The sequence below is a fragment of the Typha angustifolia genome, chromosome 4, assembly GCF_048772165.1.
Source record: "Typha angustifolia cultivar Huaian chromosome 4, ASM4877216v1, whole genome shotgun sequence".
Taxonomy (NCBI): Eukaryota; Viridiplantae; Streptophyta; class Magnoliopsida; order Poales; family Typhaceae; genus Typha; species Typha angustifolia.
The window spans coordinates 3641361-3656220 of NC_133242.1; the positions used below are offsets into that span (position 1 = coordinate 3641361).

General features: G+C 34.4%; 1 protein-coding gene across 1 annotated transcript; it reads right to left on the reverse strand.

The window, feature by feature from the left end:
* Positions 1-2415: 2415 nt before the first annotated feature.
* LOC140759019 (transcription factor HHO5-like) lies at positions 2416-4460 on the reverse strand. The gene is made up of 5 exons (XM_073095468.1): positions 4145-4460; positions 3815-4017; positions 3451-3718; positions 3253-3329; positions 2416-3145 (listed from the first exon to the last, which is right to left on the reverse strand). The coding sequence occupies exons 1-5, from the start codon at positions 4353-4355 to the stop codon at positions 2870-2872; spliced, it is 1035 nt and encodes a 344-aa protein (XP_072951569.1). The 5' UTR covers positions 4356-4460; the 3' UTR covers positions 2416-2869.
* Positions 4461-14860: the final 10400 nt, after the last annotated feature.

A 14860-nucleotide genomic window follows, 5' to 3' on the forward strand; every position in this document is an offset into this window, starting at 1 on the left:
TGGGTTAGAGCAGACGACTTGACAAGCATGTTGGTATACTCACATAAAGTGCATGTCTACCAAAAACTAAATATTTAGTTAGACTCTATTTAGTGCTGTCTTAGTTAATTGATTCTACTCTATTGAAAGCTTATTAGAGGTTATTAAGTTGATACATTATAATAATTAAGGAATCTTACTTAGATTTTCCCATCCTTGAATCACACGTCAATCACTCTTATGTCCATTCTCCGTATCTACTTAGGATCCGTCCTATTAACCCAAATCTTAATGTCAGATTAGCTTTTAAGATAAGCTTGTCTTTGTAGAGGAACAGGGGAACCCAACATATGGATATCATGCTCCTTCATTAGATTCTTTCGCCTTGTTTGTTGGACAATTAGGAAGTACTTGGTAGAAAGAGATACACCTATGAGACTATTTTATTGCTTCTTTCCTCTTAATTACCCTCACATCAATCACCTACGTACATATTTAATTACACCATCAACTAGATCCAGCAATGCCTCGGAATTATTTTCAAAGCATTGCTTTAGAACTCGTGCACATGCACACATATCTCGAGGCACATTGGCCCATGCTATGCTTTAATTATCAAACCATTTAGATGCCCTTAGTATGAAATTAGGAAATTTCTTTGGAAAAAAAAATGCACCCCCTACATTTTTGCTCCTTTTTACCTCAGAAATATCTTACCACTAATTTTGATATATTCTAAAAATAAAAAGTGAAAATACCTAAGTCCATACTTGCTTTGAGTTTAGTAATTAAATATTTTTTTATCTTTTTCATATCTAATCAAGTTTATTATTTAAAAATTAGACTAATTAATTGAGTTTTGGGCTTAGTCTCAAACTAAACAAGATCTAAGATACCCCTAAAAACGTCCTCAACAGTGTAAGGTCATTTTATATCTATAGTTAATCAAACTTATTTACATCTTAATTATACATTTCTAGGTTCTTTTATTTATATTTGAAGTATTACTTAATTAAAAAGCTTTATTTCTACCTTTTATTATTATTAAGGAAAATTTTAAGAAATTCCCTACATTATGGATTTTTTTATGCTTCCAACCGTACCTTATTATTTTCTTTAAAACCCCTCTATTTTATTAAAGAAAATTCTAATTAAAAAAAATGAGGTCATTATGAGCATAAGTGAAGATAATTTAAGTAGTTATAAAAACCCTACTTTAAATAAAATAAAATAGTTTAGCATTGTTAGTATCTTTTTATCGGGGATAATAATATTATTTTATCCATAGTCTTATATAAATTAAACAAGTGGGCTAAAATTAGAATAAAAAATCGGTGGAATAAGCCTGGAGATCATCGTGCAACCAAAGGCATCCTAAGGTGAAATGGCCTCATATATTCCTCACAAGTTGTACTTCTTTTGATGCCATATATTATGTCTAGTGTTCTCCTTTACTTGTACTTCATTTTGGAAAATGAAGACCCTCTCTGCCCACGTCTTTCTTTCGTTGTCTTGTTTCCTTGCTGCCTCTATTCACACAGTACATCTTTGGCTCCTCTTCCTCGTTTGAATCTAATCATACAATTCCGTATAGTTTGCATCATACTCTTAGCTCCTTTTTCTTTCTTATTTCTACCAGTTCTTCTAGATTCAAAGAAACAATCTACCAGCAGATAAAAATTTAAAGAACAGCATAGCTTGATAGAGTTGTCTACCATATTTGTTGTATGGTATGTAAGTTTTCTGTGAATAAAATTCCTCTAAGTGTATGTAGGGTATGCCAGAATGAGATCATGAAATGGAGAGGTCTAAAGTTGTAGGGCGAGTTTGAGTTAATAGCTGAAGAAGCCAATGGATAATAACCTCAAGGTGTCAGAAAGAGAGCATGCAGCAGGAAGCATGTGGTAGTCATGTACCTTGTATGACCAACACAGTTGGTGGATTCCTTTCAAGGACCCAAATGTATGAGGGAGGACAATGTGATGCTGGAACTAGAGATTCCCTTTGGATGTGGCATCCGTTTAGTTAAGGGCATACCTAAAAATGAAGGTACTTTTGATCAGCAAAAGACAGGAAACGTGTGCAAAAATATGAGAGCTGTGAGAATGAAAGCATGGAAAGGTGGTTGCACTCTCTCTCTCTCTCTCTCTCTCTCTCTCTCTCTCTCTCTCTCTCTCTATCTATCTGTCTCTCCATCTATAATGTTCAAAAGAGAGGAGTTTTGTTGGATTGAAATCAGTTATAAAGGTAATTGTTCAAGGTAATGAATCAATTTTCGTGCAAGCTGGTGGTTATGCAAATCAGCATAGTATTAATTGCACGCATCTAACAGCGTGAGACGCATCAATAATTTTAACTCAAACATCATTCAATTCCTGTTAAAGAAAAGAAAGAAAGAAAGAAAGAAAGAGAGAAAGAGCGAGAGAGACAGAAAAGTATGTAAGCGAGAGCAAAATTAAAGATTAAACACCTTATCTTCTACATATAATCAATCAATCAATCTCCTGCCAATGCCGACATGTACAGGTATATGATATCAGATTGTGAGAGAATGGAATCCAATGCTCGATCACTCAGCACCCTACAAACAAATGTCAAACTTGCAACCTGAGGCAAGAATGAACAACAAGCTCAAATATACACCATGTCTAGACAAAGGTGACATCTCTACTCAATGGTCAATATGTGCCGAAATAAAGTCTCATATGTTGCTCATGGGGAAAACTTTTTGAAGCTTCTGCTAACAATTTCATGTGAGGAGTAATACATCCCCTCTCCTCATGTTCCAATATAACTAAGAACTACTACTCCAGTGTACCCCATCAGTTCCTCCCAAAATTTCAATCAGCACAAACTCTTAATTGGATCTCTCTATACAATAGTACACACCTCAAGGTCTCATTAATCTACTTGCTGTTTCTTGATTCCCATCTCTCTTTCTCATTTGCATTGTTGTGAAGCTATAGCTCTCAGATTTCGCGTCTTCTTCCTCGTAGCTATCTCCAGCAGTAGCAGAAACTGCTCTTCTGGAGTTAGCCAACTGAAGGGGTCCCTGTGGAGAAGTAGACTGAGATGAGGTCTGCTGCTCTTGATTAAACCACAAGCCTCCTGTTCCATTCACAGGAGCCGAGGGATTCGGCGTTCTTCGAGTATGTAATCGATACTTCTGCAAAGGAAAAAAGATAAGCATTTGATGATCAAATTGCAACATGAACAGAATTGTGACAGATTTGAAGCAAAGATGGTCTTGAATTAGTATTAGCATAACGATACCTGGAGGTGGGATTTTACTTCATCATTTGTGAGATCATCCACCTTCATCAGCTCTCTGATCTGCTTTGGAGTAGCCACTGCACCAAGAACAACACAACTCTCCAATCAATAACTTTACAAATCAAGTGCAAAAAGGTACCTTTTTTTTTTACCTTCCAAAATATAACAAAAGATCGATCATGGAGAGATTGATCAAACCTTGGGCGCCGCCGAGCTGGTGGAGCACGCCGATGAACTTCTGATGCAGCTCCGGCGACCAGCACCGCCGTGTCTTCCTCTGCGTTTGATGCTTCTGCTGTGATTGAACATGCCAAGAGCTCTCGATCCTCGGAGTCAATAGAGAGAGATCGGCCAACGCCACCATGGCCTTCTCCTCCTTCTTCGAGCTCGCAGCGACGGCGACGGAGACGTCCGAATTGCCTGGGCTCTCACTTCGCAGCAATGGATTCTCCTTCTCTATGCCTCTCTGGAATCAAAACCAAGATGACCCATTTCAGGACAAATCTCCATAAAAGTTTCCAAAAAGACATCTTTTTAAAAATGGAAAGCTAAGTTCTACTACCTCTTCGTCGTTGCTGTTGTTGGTATTGCTACAAGTATCGGTCCAGAGCTGAACTGAGCTCATCCACTCCATCTTATCCCTGCAATCCTTTTCCGCTTCTACCCCTCCTTCCTCTTCGAATTTTCCTTTCATGGTAGGTACGAACTCCTCGAGATAGGGCTCGCTCCGGCATTGCTCGAGCTCCTCTCTCAACCCATCGATCACTGAGAATAGAGAGAAAAAAAAAACGACCAATTGGGTATCAAAAAGATCTCATTTTTACCCAAATAGACGCGGAAAAATCGAAAAAAAAGTCTCTAAAATTTGAAGGAAAAAAAAAAATCCAAGTACCGTCGCCGAGGAGATGCATGCAGAGGGGTAGCTCGCGCTTGAAGACCTCAATCTTTCCCCTCTCCACCTCCAAGCTCTTGACGCACTCCTCCAGCTTCGTCACCTTCCCTTCTCCGTCCTTGATCGCCAAGGCCTCCTTTAAGAACCCCTTGATGGTTCTCATGGTGGAAAGCTTCAAATCCGAGCCCATCTCCGGCACCAACGAGCCCATCTCGATCGCCTAAATCCACCTCCGTCTTCTCCCTTCGCCTCCTAATGGTAGCCAAGAGAAAGAAAGAGAGAGAGAGAGAGAGAGATGGGGTACAAGGGAGTTGGTCTCTCTTTTTCACATATGGCAATAAAAGGACGAGCGGTTTAACTGAACCGGGAACCGGCAAAGAGTCGGAGGTCAAAATGGTAAATCTACAGACGCAGGGGGCGATTCGTCGCGTAAAGACGCTTCCTCCCAAAAGTCGCGCTGCCACCGGAGTCGAGATACCGCTTCTCGCGGTGACCAGACTCGGAATCTTTAATTTTGCCTATTTCCCCCCCCCTTTTTTTTATTTTTTCTTTAACCTTCATACTTTTTACCTCGGGCTTTCTATTTTCCATGCAAACCAAGCTAAATAATAATAATAATAATAATAATAATGATAATAAAATCTCTCTTATATTTACCATTTTTTATTTATTCTTTATACAAAAACTAAAAAAATTCAAGCTTGCTCATTATCTAATTAGTAGTGAGGTTAGTAAACATTTTACAAATTATTGTTTATTTTCACATTAATTTTATTATTTATTTTTGATAGCACGTTGATCTCCTGAATTATCTAAAATCTCTTAAATGTTATTTTTGTTGGTCATGAATTTCTATTTTTCGTTAAGATATTATGTAGTTATTTCATGGACAATTTTAAATACCTCGAAGATTATTTTATTTTTATTTAAAAAAGAGTGAGAAAGTTGAGAGTGAATGAATAATTTGATATTTTTTTCATTAGTAGCAGAAGATATTCTAAAACATCACAAAAATAAGAATAATAAAAATAAAGGGGCCTATGTGAAAATGAGTAACAATTTAGTAGATCTAAGTGTATTAACCTAATAATGTAAGATCCATTAAATATGGCTAATTAATGGAAATAGTATATCTAGGCACATTAACTAAATAAAATTCACCTTGAAAATAATGAAAAATGCATAATGCATTTATAAAAGATCCTACCAATTTATATTGTTCCCATCGCATCTCATTCACGTGACGATTGCTAAAATATAAATTCTATTTATTTATAAATAATAGAACTATGTTCTATTTCTGTCATATTAGATTGTCAGTATTTTAATACCTATTTAAACTAATTATTTAGAAATATTAAAATATAAGGATTAGAACAAGCCGTCTAAGATCAATCCTCTTATCCTTATCCAAGTCACTATCTATGCCATTTAATTGACGTTGATGCTTGACTTGGAGGATAGAAAGAGATCCATGAGAAAAAATGATCAAGATTTGCCTTGTCATTGCATTGCTTGAGACTAGATCAGCAAACCATCAACTTTTTCTCCATCCCTAAATATTTCTTTCTTTTTTCCATTAATTTATTTAATAAACTGTGGTGCAAAAGTCTGGCCTATCTAACAGTCAAGCATCTTTTTAACCTAAGAAATAATAAATATCTTTTTCTATTTTCTATACACACTTTTTTAACTTTTATTACCTACATATATTTCTTGAATAAAAAAAAATTAGATAGACTTCTAAATAAAAAAAATGGTTTAGATAGTGTCTGTGGTAAAAAAAAATAATTCTAAAAGTATATATAAAAAATGATAATATTTTACCTAATCATATACAAACATTAATGTAGTAAATTTAGAAACTATATATATATATATATATTAAAATCAAGATACGTTTAATATCACTATCTACCATTTCGTAGAAGAAAAAAAGAAAGAGGAGCATAAGATTCCCCTTCGGATGGCATTTCTGTTAATATCTCGTGGATCCGAGGGTATTTTCGTACGAGAGCATCTTCTGTATACGTTGTCGTGTTCTTCGGATGCGTGCGGATATCCGCCGCGTACCTACTATCTGAGGCACCCAATCGGTTTCCGACACGCGGTGGCTGGAGAATCCAAGTGACCATGATGGGGGAAAAACCGGTTATTCTATTATTGGAAATTTATAAATAAGCCCTCGCAAATTGCGCCTATTTTTATTTTACCCTCTTTTTCCGGTCCTCAGTACTCACTCCTTCGAGGATTTAACTTAGTATTTCCTAAGTTAACGATATTGAAAAAAGAACCTTATGTATTTTAAATTTACACACTTGACCCTTCTAATAACTCGCTCCAAGTTGTAGCCTTAGCCATTAACATAGATGCAATAAACTTGATTAATTCTAAATAAAATCTAGATTGATTAGAGGATGGCTGGGATATTAGATAATAAGTCTAATAATTATAATTAAGTATAGATCGCATGAAAATTAAGTGCTGAAGCTTTTAGTCAAATACTAAATGCAAAGAGGCAGGGATGGATATATCCATAGCTGAAAGACTTCATCAGAATTTGTATAATTAATACTATCAAAGTTGATTAAATTATGAGATAATTTGGTAACGATGATTAGTTTAATTTAGGGATAAGGATGGTGAATAAAGTTGGGACCCAAGTGGAGATAATTGTAGGATTTTGTTGGTAAGAGTAGTGGAAGAGGAAAGATTCGATTCTAGTGGTGCTAAAATGACAAACTACAATGGGCCCCATATTGGCATATCATATTTATCCCCTAAAATTATTCTCTTTAATAAATTATTATTCTTATCTTCTTACAACTCATGCAATGCTAAGTATTCACTTAATTTATTTATGGAATCTTAAAATTATTAAAGGAAATTATTTTGTAGAAATTTAAGCTGAATGCGTCGATTAATTAAATTCCACCATCTTCTGGAATTGTGGCAGTCCCTGTTCAAAGTATCCAAATGGCAGTACGGATACATATAGGCTTAATTAGCTGCTTAAATTTGATTTTGGGGAAGGAAAAATTAGCATATGACACCCCATATTCTTTTGATTTTGTGTTTGACCGGTGGTGTGGTTTTTGAATGTTAAAGAACATTGGTGTAGATAGTGTTTATTCAAGAGTGCCTCCTATGTAAACTTTTATTTTCTCATTTAACTCCTTTATAGTTCTAATTTATTTTTTTGACCGGATTTTTCTCTTGATCATCTTCTTTTAAATTTTTGCAATGTCTAAAATCTTAAAATGGCGATCTTCACAAAAAGATATTTTTTTCAGTTAGTTGATGTAAAAATAAGAGCATTTTAGTTATTTTATATTAAAAGTAACGTTTTCTAGGAAATTACGTATATATTAGAATTATACATGGGGATCGTAGAGATACTTTGAATTTTAGCTTAACTATAAGGGAGTAAATTATATTTTCCCTATTTTTTTTATTGATTTATAAAAGTCTGTATTCTATAGATGGGCTACTGGACTACATGAATCAGTCTTCCGAACAATAAGACCTAATGCATCATAATCCTAGGCTCTTGCACTTTTGCAATTCTAGCATAAATCTTCTCAACACAATTGCTATAAATAGATTCGAATCTAGGGCAACATTTTCAAGGTCGATTATTCTATCAAACGATGGAACGCAACTAAAAATTTAGAAGAAAATTAAAACAAGGATCTCAATGATTAGCAAAAATTCAGGGTGGGTGATGTGATTCGATTCACTAGGTCGAATATGTTTATCGTAATATTAGTTATTTATTATTTTTTAATAAATTTTTGGCATCAGGCTCATGTGATTGAGTGCTCGACCAATGGCGTTCAATTAGTAGAACATCATAGTAGCTTTCATTGAGGCATTCATACGCTCAGCCGTCATTCAAACGCCACAATCTGAGTAGAATGTCGAGGTGTTCAAACGCCTAAATCTGAGAGCAGCATTCTTCGTTGAAGCATTTAAACACCCGAACTTGCGAATGCAGCGGCCAACGATGTTCCAATGCCCGACGCCAAAGTCATTGTATTAGAATTATTTTGAATTTTCTAGCTAGCCTCTAAATATGTAAAAGGTAGCCATTTCGAGATTAGTGAAGATTATTATCATTTTTCCATCTCTATCCTCCATCTCATCTCTCTCAATCTTCTCCTTCCATCCAAGACCGATGTCATTCCCTTTCCTTCTCGACTGCCGATCCCCCTAGTCCAGTAGGGCCATCTATCTTCTCCCTAGTCCTCCTCCCTCAAATCCTAACCGCTGGCTAGCTCTTTCCTCCTCATCTGTCAATCGTCTTTCTTCTTTAGAGCTGACAATATTCTTCTCCTTCTTCTTTTCCAAATCATAGATCTAACTCACGACATCATCATCTTTATTATATCTTTCACTTTCGTCATCTAGATCTCATTATCTCCACTGATTTCACCATCATCTCCACCAAAACCTACCTTAATTAGAGACACAAATATTAGTATCAGAGCCACCGTTCCTCGAACGACCACGCCAGAACTCAATCATTGCTCCGTTAATGGTTGCATCACCTTCCACCATGCCTGGGCAATCAAATTTGGTCCAACTATTGACAGTGATGTAAACCATAATGTTGGAAACATAGGCATTGCAGTGAGCCTTGCAAGCTTCCATTGAGGTGTTAACCTAAGCTATCATCAATTCACGACCGCAAGGCGTTGCGGCAAAGACTCCTCTTCGCAACATGCCTCCTCCACAGCTACTCGGGCATGAGAAAACCTTTCAGATGGACATTGCATAGGCCAATAGTTGGGACATGTTGGCCACATAGTGTAGTTGTGACTACCCCAATCCATGCAGCAGTTTCCTACCTCCACTATTGCTAGAATTCAAGAAGGATTTGGAGCAGACCAAAGACCAACAACTATATCTTGGTTATTCCTATACTTAGCTAGTTGGGATCATCCTCTTGTGTCTAAGTCAAAACCTTAACTACATTGGAGTTAAACTTAGACCCAAACCAGTCTAGGGTCTTCTCAATCTTGGCCACATTGAAGATCCAAGAATACTTGCCGACATTAAATCTTCACTCATTGGCTCTTCGAGAAGTAGGTATCGTGCTTGGCATCCTATGGTTCTGTAGTTTGGGTTCAGTCACTTTTGGCTTTGCAGAGATATGGTTAGACTACAAATGGAACGAATAGCACGTATGGTTTGATAGGATTTGGCACCAACTCGGTGCCACCTTACAGCAAATGGTGTGCCTACCTAAGCCACCCTAGACAGTGATTGAGATTCTAGAGTTCCCGCTGCCACATGCAGCTCCACCTGTGGCCATGGAGAAGTTTTCCTAATTTCTCACTTTGAGGACAAAGTGAGTAGAAGCATGATGGAATGATATGATCCGAGCCTAATCAAGTAACCCCACATAGGAGATTAGGTTCGCTGGGTCAAACATGTTTATCGTAGTATTAGTTATTTATTATTTTTAAATAAATTTTTAGAATCTAAGTTGTGTGGTTAAATGCTTGGCTACAATTCGAGAACAATAGAACGTTTATGCGTTTGAATGCCCGACCAGTGGCGTTAGAACACCCAACATTGAGGTTGCTGTGGTCAATTTTAGTTATTTTGAATTTCTAGTTAGCCTCTAAATACGTGGAAAAGCAGTCATTTTGAGATTAGTGAAGATTATTATCATTTGCCTATTTCCTCCTCTACCCTTGATCTCGTTCCCTCTCGTTTCTTCGATCCAAGGCTGATGCCAACCCTTTCCTCTTCGATTACTAATCCCCCTACTGTAGTAGGGTTGGTCATCTTTTTTCTCCTCTCTCAAACCCTAATCACCAGCTAGCTCCTCCTCCTCATCCGTCTATTTTCCTTCTTCTTTAGGGCCGATCCTCTTTTCCCATTTCTTTCTTTCTAAATCATAAATCTATCCCATGCTATCATCATCGCCGTTATCTTTTTCGCTCTCATCTTCTAGATCTCACCAATTCTATCACCAAATTGTCCACTATCATCAAATCGAATAAACCACTTTAGCTTGGTACGCAACGGTGAGATTCACAATGACTAGAATGCCATTATTCACACAATTTTCTTTTCAATAGTGCTTTTTAGGAAAGAAAACGCATGAACTATTGATAACTTCTTTTTTTTATTTGGATACCTCATTCATGAAGGTGATTATTATTATTTTTTTCAAATTACATTCGTGGACCAATGAATCTTAGGAGTGCATATATTAAGTGTCTAGGATTTCTATTGACCTTTTCTTGTCTAAAATCAGTCCAGGTTCAATGTACCAATATTCAAGAGAAACGCACGTAATGACAGTCAAGAGATAAAATAATAATAATAAAACATGCCATGACTATGATCTCACTCTCTTTAATTATTCGAATGCCTGCAGTGACATCCGAAGTTGGATGTACGTGGTACACAATTTAGTTTTACATTCATCTGGCTAATTAAAGTGATGGCTTATACTAAGTTTCCACGTTAAGGAGCAGTAGTTGTAAACCCTAGGTTTTCCAAATATTATATACAAACTAATGGTACAGTGATCAAATGATTAAAAGAGTTTATATTGTAAACGATACTGGTTTATTAATTAAGACAGTATGCATTAATCTTTAGGTCAATGTCTTTTGAGTGGTATAGTGGTATCCTAATCGTGGATATCTTTGACCATCATGTGTAATGGTTTACTTTTACATCATAAAAAAGAGAAGAAATTCATAAGACTTTTATATTTGTATTAAACTTTGTTTCATTCGGGCTATAACTTTTTTATATCTCAATAATTGATATTAGAGTCGATGATTCGATAATCTGAAACTGAGATTAGACACAGGGAATTATGTACAGCTAAAGATTATATTCACAGAAATTTATAGCTTAAATGTTAGCTATCAGGTTAGATCTAAGTTTTCGGACAAAATCTATCCTCACTCGAATCTAATCCAATTGGTTAATTTAGCCGCCGGCGGTAAACTGAATAAAATACAAAAGAAAATCTAATTTCCAAAGATAAGAACAGACAATATTGGACCATTATATATATATCCAAAAAATCTTTGGGTAGAAAGAAAGGCCTACAATTACTCCAAGAGACCAAGAATATTATACTACATCTTTGAAATAGTGCTACTTGATCTTTATTAGATTCTTGGGGACCAGGGGAAAAAAAATCTAAAAAAGATTTGTGTTGAGTTAGAGACCATTGATTTGAATTCCTCCTTTCGTATCCCAAATCATCAAACCCTCATTTATTTATCTGTGGAATAAAAATAAATAAACAACTATTTAAGCTTATAATAATATAGTAGTATTCTTCTATGTAATATCGCATCAATTAAATAAATTATATAATTAACAGTAAATAAGTATACTAATATAATATTTTTTTAGTGTAAAAAATTAGAATAATTATATTAGTTAACGAGATACAAATGCTTCTTTGAATTTGAAACTATAAATTAGATAGCAGTGAGATTTGAATTTGAGAATATTCACCTCCAAATTATTTTATGGAATATTTTTGAAAAACGTCCGAATCTAATAATAATTCTTTCTCCACAGTTAACCGCTGTTCGGTTTGTGGAGGATGACGTGGGATGCACGAAGTCGAGTCGCCGCATAAGTTAACGACCGGCGAGTATTATTCCGGAAGTAATTTTGCATTTAACGCTCTGTATTTTTAATATTTACAAATTGCTCCTTGGGTTTGACTAAGACCATCTCCAATACACCGGGCTCAATATATATTATAATAATGATATAATATATACTATTATATTAGCTATTTTAAATTGCTTAATAAATCATCTTAGCGTTATTATTTTTTATTAAAAAATATATGGTTAGAAAACTCTCATCGAGATCTTTAAAATAAGATTAATATTCAATAGTTTTAGAAGTAATTTTAAATTACTAATTTTTTAATTAAACGCATCGAAATTATATTACACGATATAAAAATCGAAATAAGCATTCGAAATGTACTAATCGAACACTTATGGAAGAGGCACGAAAATAAAGGAATATAAATTTTAATGTAATTTTTATTTGATGTATTTCATTTTTAATGTATTTCATGTTTGATGTATTTCATATCTAATGTATTTTAATTTTTAATATTTACATTGGGGATAATTTTGAGTAATTATATTTTAGGATACATAATTTATTAGACTCATTTTTATAAATAATAAAAAAAATTAAATTTAAATTAACTGAAAAATAATTTAATATTAGACTCATTTTTATAAATAATAGAAAAATTAAAATTAAAATTAACTCAAAAGTAATTTAATATTAGACTCATTTTAAAGGTCTCGATGAGACCTTTTCAATGGTATTATTTTTGTTAAAAACCGATTAGTAAAACTAATTATATACTTAGCTTAACTAACTAAATTATTTAATAAAGGATACAAATGGAATTAAAATTATTGAATATAACACTTATTGGGCAATTTTGGTATTTTCAAAAAGTTGATGTGACAAATAGAGCCCGGCTCCATTTTCATGGTGGGGCTCCAAATTTGGAACCCCACTATTCATGGTTCCAAATTTGGAACCCCATATAGAGCCCGGTTGGAGCTCCATCGGGCTCTAAATTTGGAGTTTTGGAGCCCGGATGGAGATGCTCTAAATATTTACTGAATAAACTCCATAGTTAGATGCGTTAAACTAAGACTTAATAAGCTCCTAATTAGGCTAATCCGTCTGGAAGGAAGATGTTATACTATTAGTAACATAATCTGGCCTTAATCTTTTTGTCTTCCTTGTTAAACTCAGCTTTAGAAAGATCGATGGATGGATAAGTCATTAATCCACTATATTGGAACTTGTAGATTTTCATTTCGCACTCTGTCGTATGCTAATTACTTTTACACCCATTCTTTTCAATACCTAACTCTACTCAAGTGATGACTCGGCAGTGTGGTAACTTAGAAAAGTAACTCGATAATGCAATGTCTCGTGTTTAGTTCAAAGCAATAGTTGATGCATATGACTTGAAACCTAAACTAAGTAACTTAATATTTGGCTAAAGTTTGGTAGAGCCTAAGCGCCTCTGTATTTAGGACTGGTCGACATTTTATCATATCTATATCTAGTATTTGAGCTCTTAAATAATTTAAAAAAACCATGATGAAAAGGCTCAGGGCTTGCTCTCTTGCCTTTTGATCGAAGAGATTATAGAGTTTAAATTTTTTTTTGTAAGAATGAATTATGCCAAGTGCACATGAGAGATTTAGTTCAGGTAAGCTCTTGAATTATTAAAAAAAAAAGCTAATAAAAATACATATCAAATCAAAATATCAGACTAAAATATATTTTATCTACTGTACTTTGATATAAGATTACTTTCCCCTATTTGTACTAATTTTAGTTGGTATATCATCACTCTTCTAAAATACTCAACTATCATTTCATATATACTAAAGAATAAGTTGAAATCCACCTCTAATCAAATATAAATGAGAGGGGAATGGTGTTATTTTTTAAACAAAATAACCAAAGCATTTTAAAAATTTCAAATATTTTTGTTAACAATATCACTAGTTTTACTTAAATTATTGAGTATAGGGAGGTAAGTGTCACACAAATTTATTATTAAAAAAGAAAAAGAAAAGACAACATTCTCATGTTTGAAGCCTAAATCATAATGGACCCAAGAGTATAGTACTTATGAATCTTGTAGGATAACCCACATCTCAGAATTGTAGATAAGATTTCACTCAAAGATCTCCTGAGAGGAAAGAAAGAAAGGTGGCATACATTAACACATGCCCTAAAACTAAAAGAAAGGTTGGTATCACTCCATGAATTATTTATCCAAAAAGAATAAAAAAAATGTGATGATTCTATGTACTAGTACATCTTATCCAGAGAATATATTACTGTCAGAGTAGATAAGGGCATGCTTTCAAGTGTTGAATGAAAGATGGGGGGGGAGGTGCCTTCCAATAGAAGGGAATCCCACAGTATATATAGTGTGATCTTATCATTTTCTTTAGGGTTTTGGATTACAAAACTAGCAAGCAATGCACCTACTTAAGAATATGGGGTTAAGGAATCTCCTCACCCTACCACCTTAAAGAAGCTAACCAAATAGAGAAGCCAACAAAGGATAGAAGGTTCATGCTTGGGTTCTATGAACAGATCACAGGATAAATTATATGTTCATTTCCTATAGTATCCCTTCGAATTATTACTCATTTGATCGTTATCTGATACACAAAAACATATCAATCACGCATATCCAATAATTATAATCATATTTAAAATATATATATAAGAGGCTATAGCATTAAAACATAAGATATTAAGATTATTATATACATCATCTACTTTTGGAATCACATATCATGAAGATGGTCATGCTAACCATGGTCTCTCTAGTTATACTTATTATTTTTTTTTTGACCCTTTTGCCATGCATTGCCTATATCTCATGGTCAGATAAGCTTCATTCAGAATGGTCACATTCTCCGTTATTTCTATTCCTTCTATAATAAGTTTTATTCCACTAAAATGCCTTCATGTAGTACGTCCATGGTGACATCAGGCCCCATATACATTATTATCTAACTTGCTTAAACGTTACGCATATAATGTATGTCTCTATGCAAGAGAATGTACTATCACATATTCTTTGTTAGTGATAATAGTAAAGTAAAGTGAATGCTTATTTTTTAATGTTGGTTCCTCTTTTTTGATCTT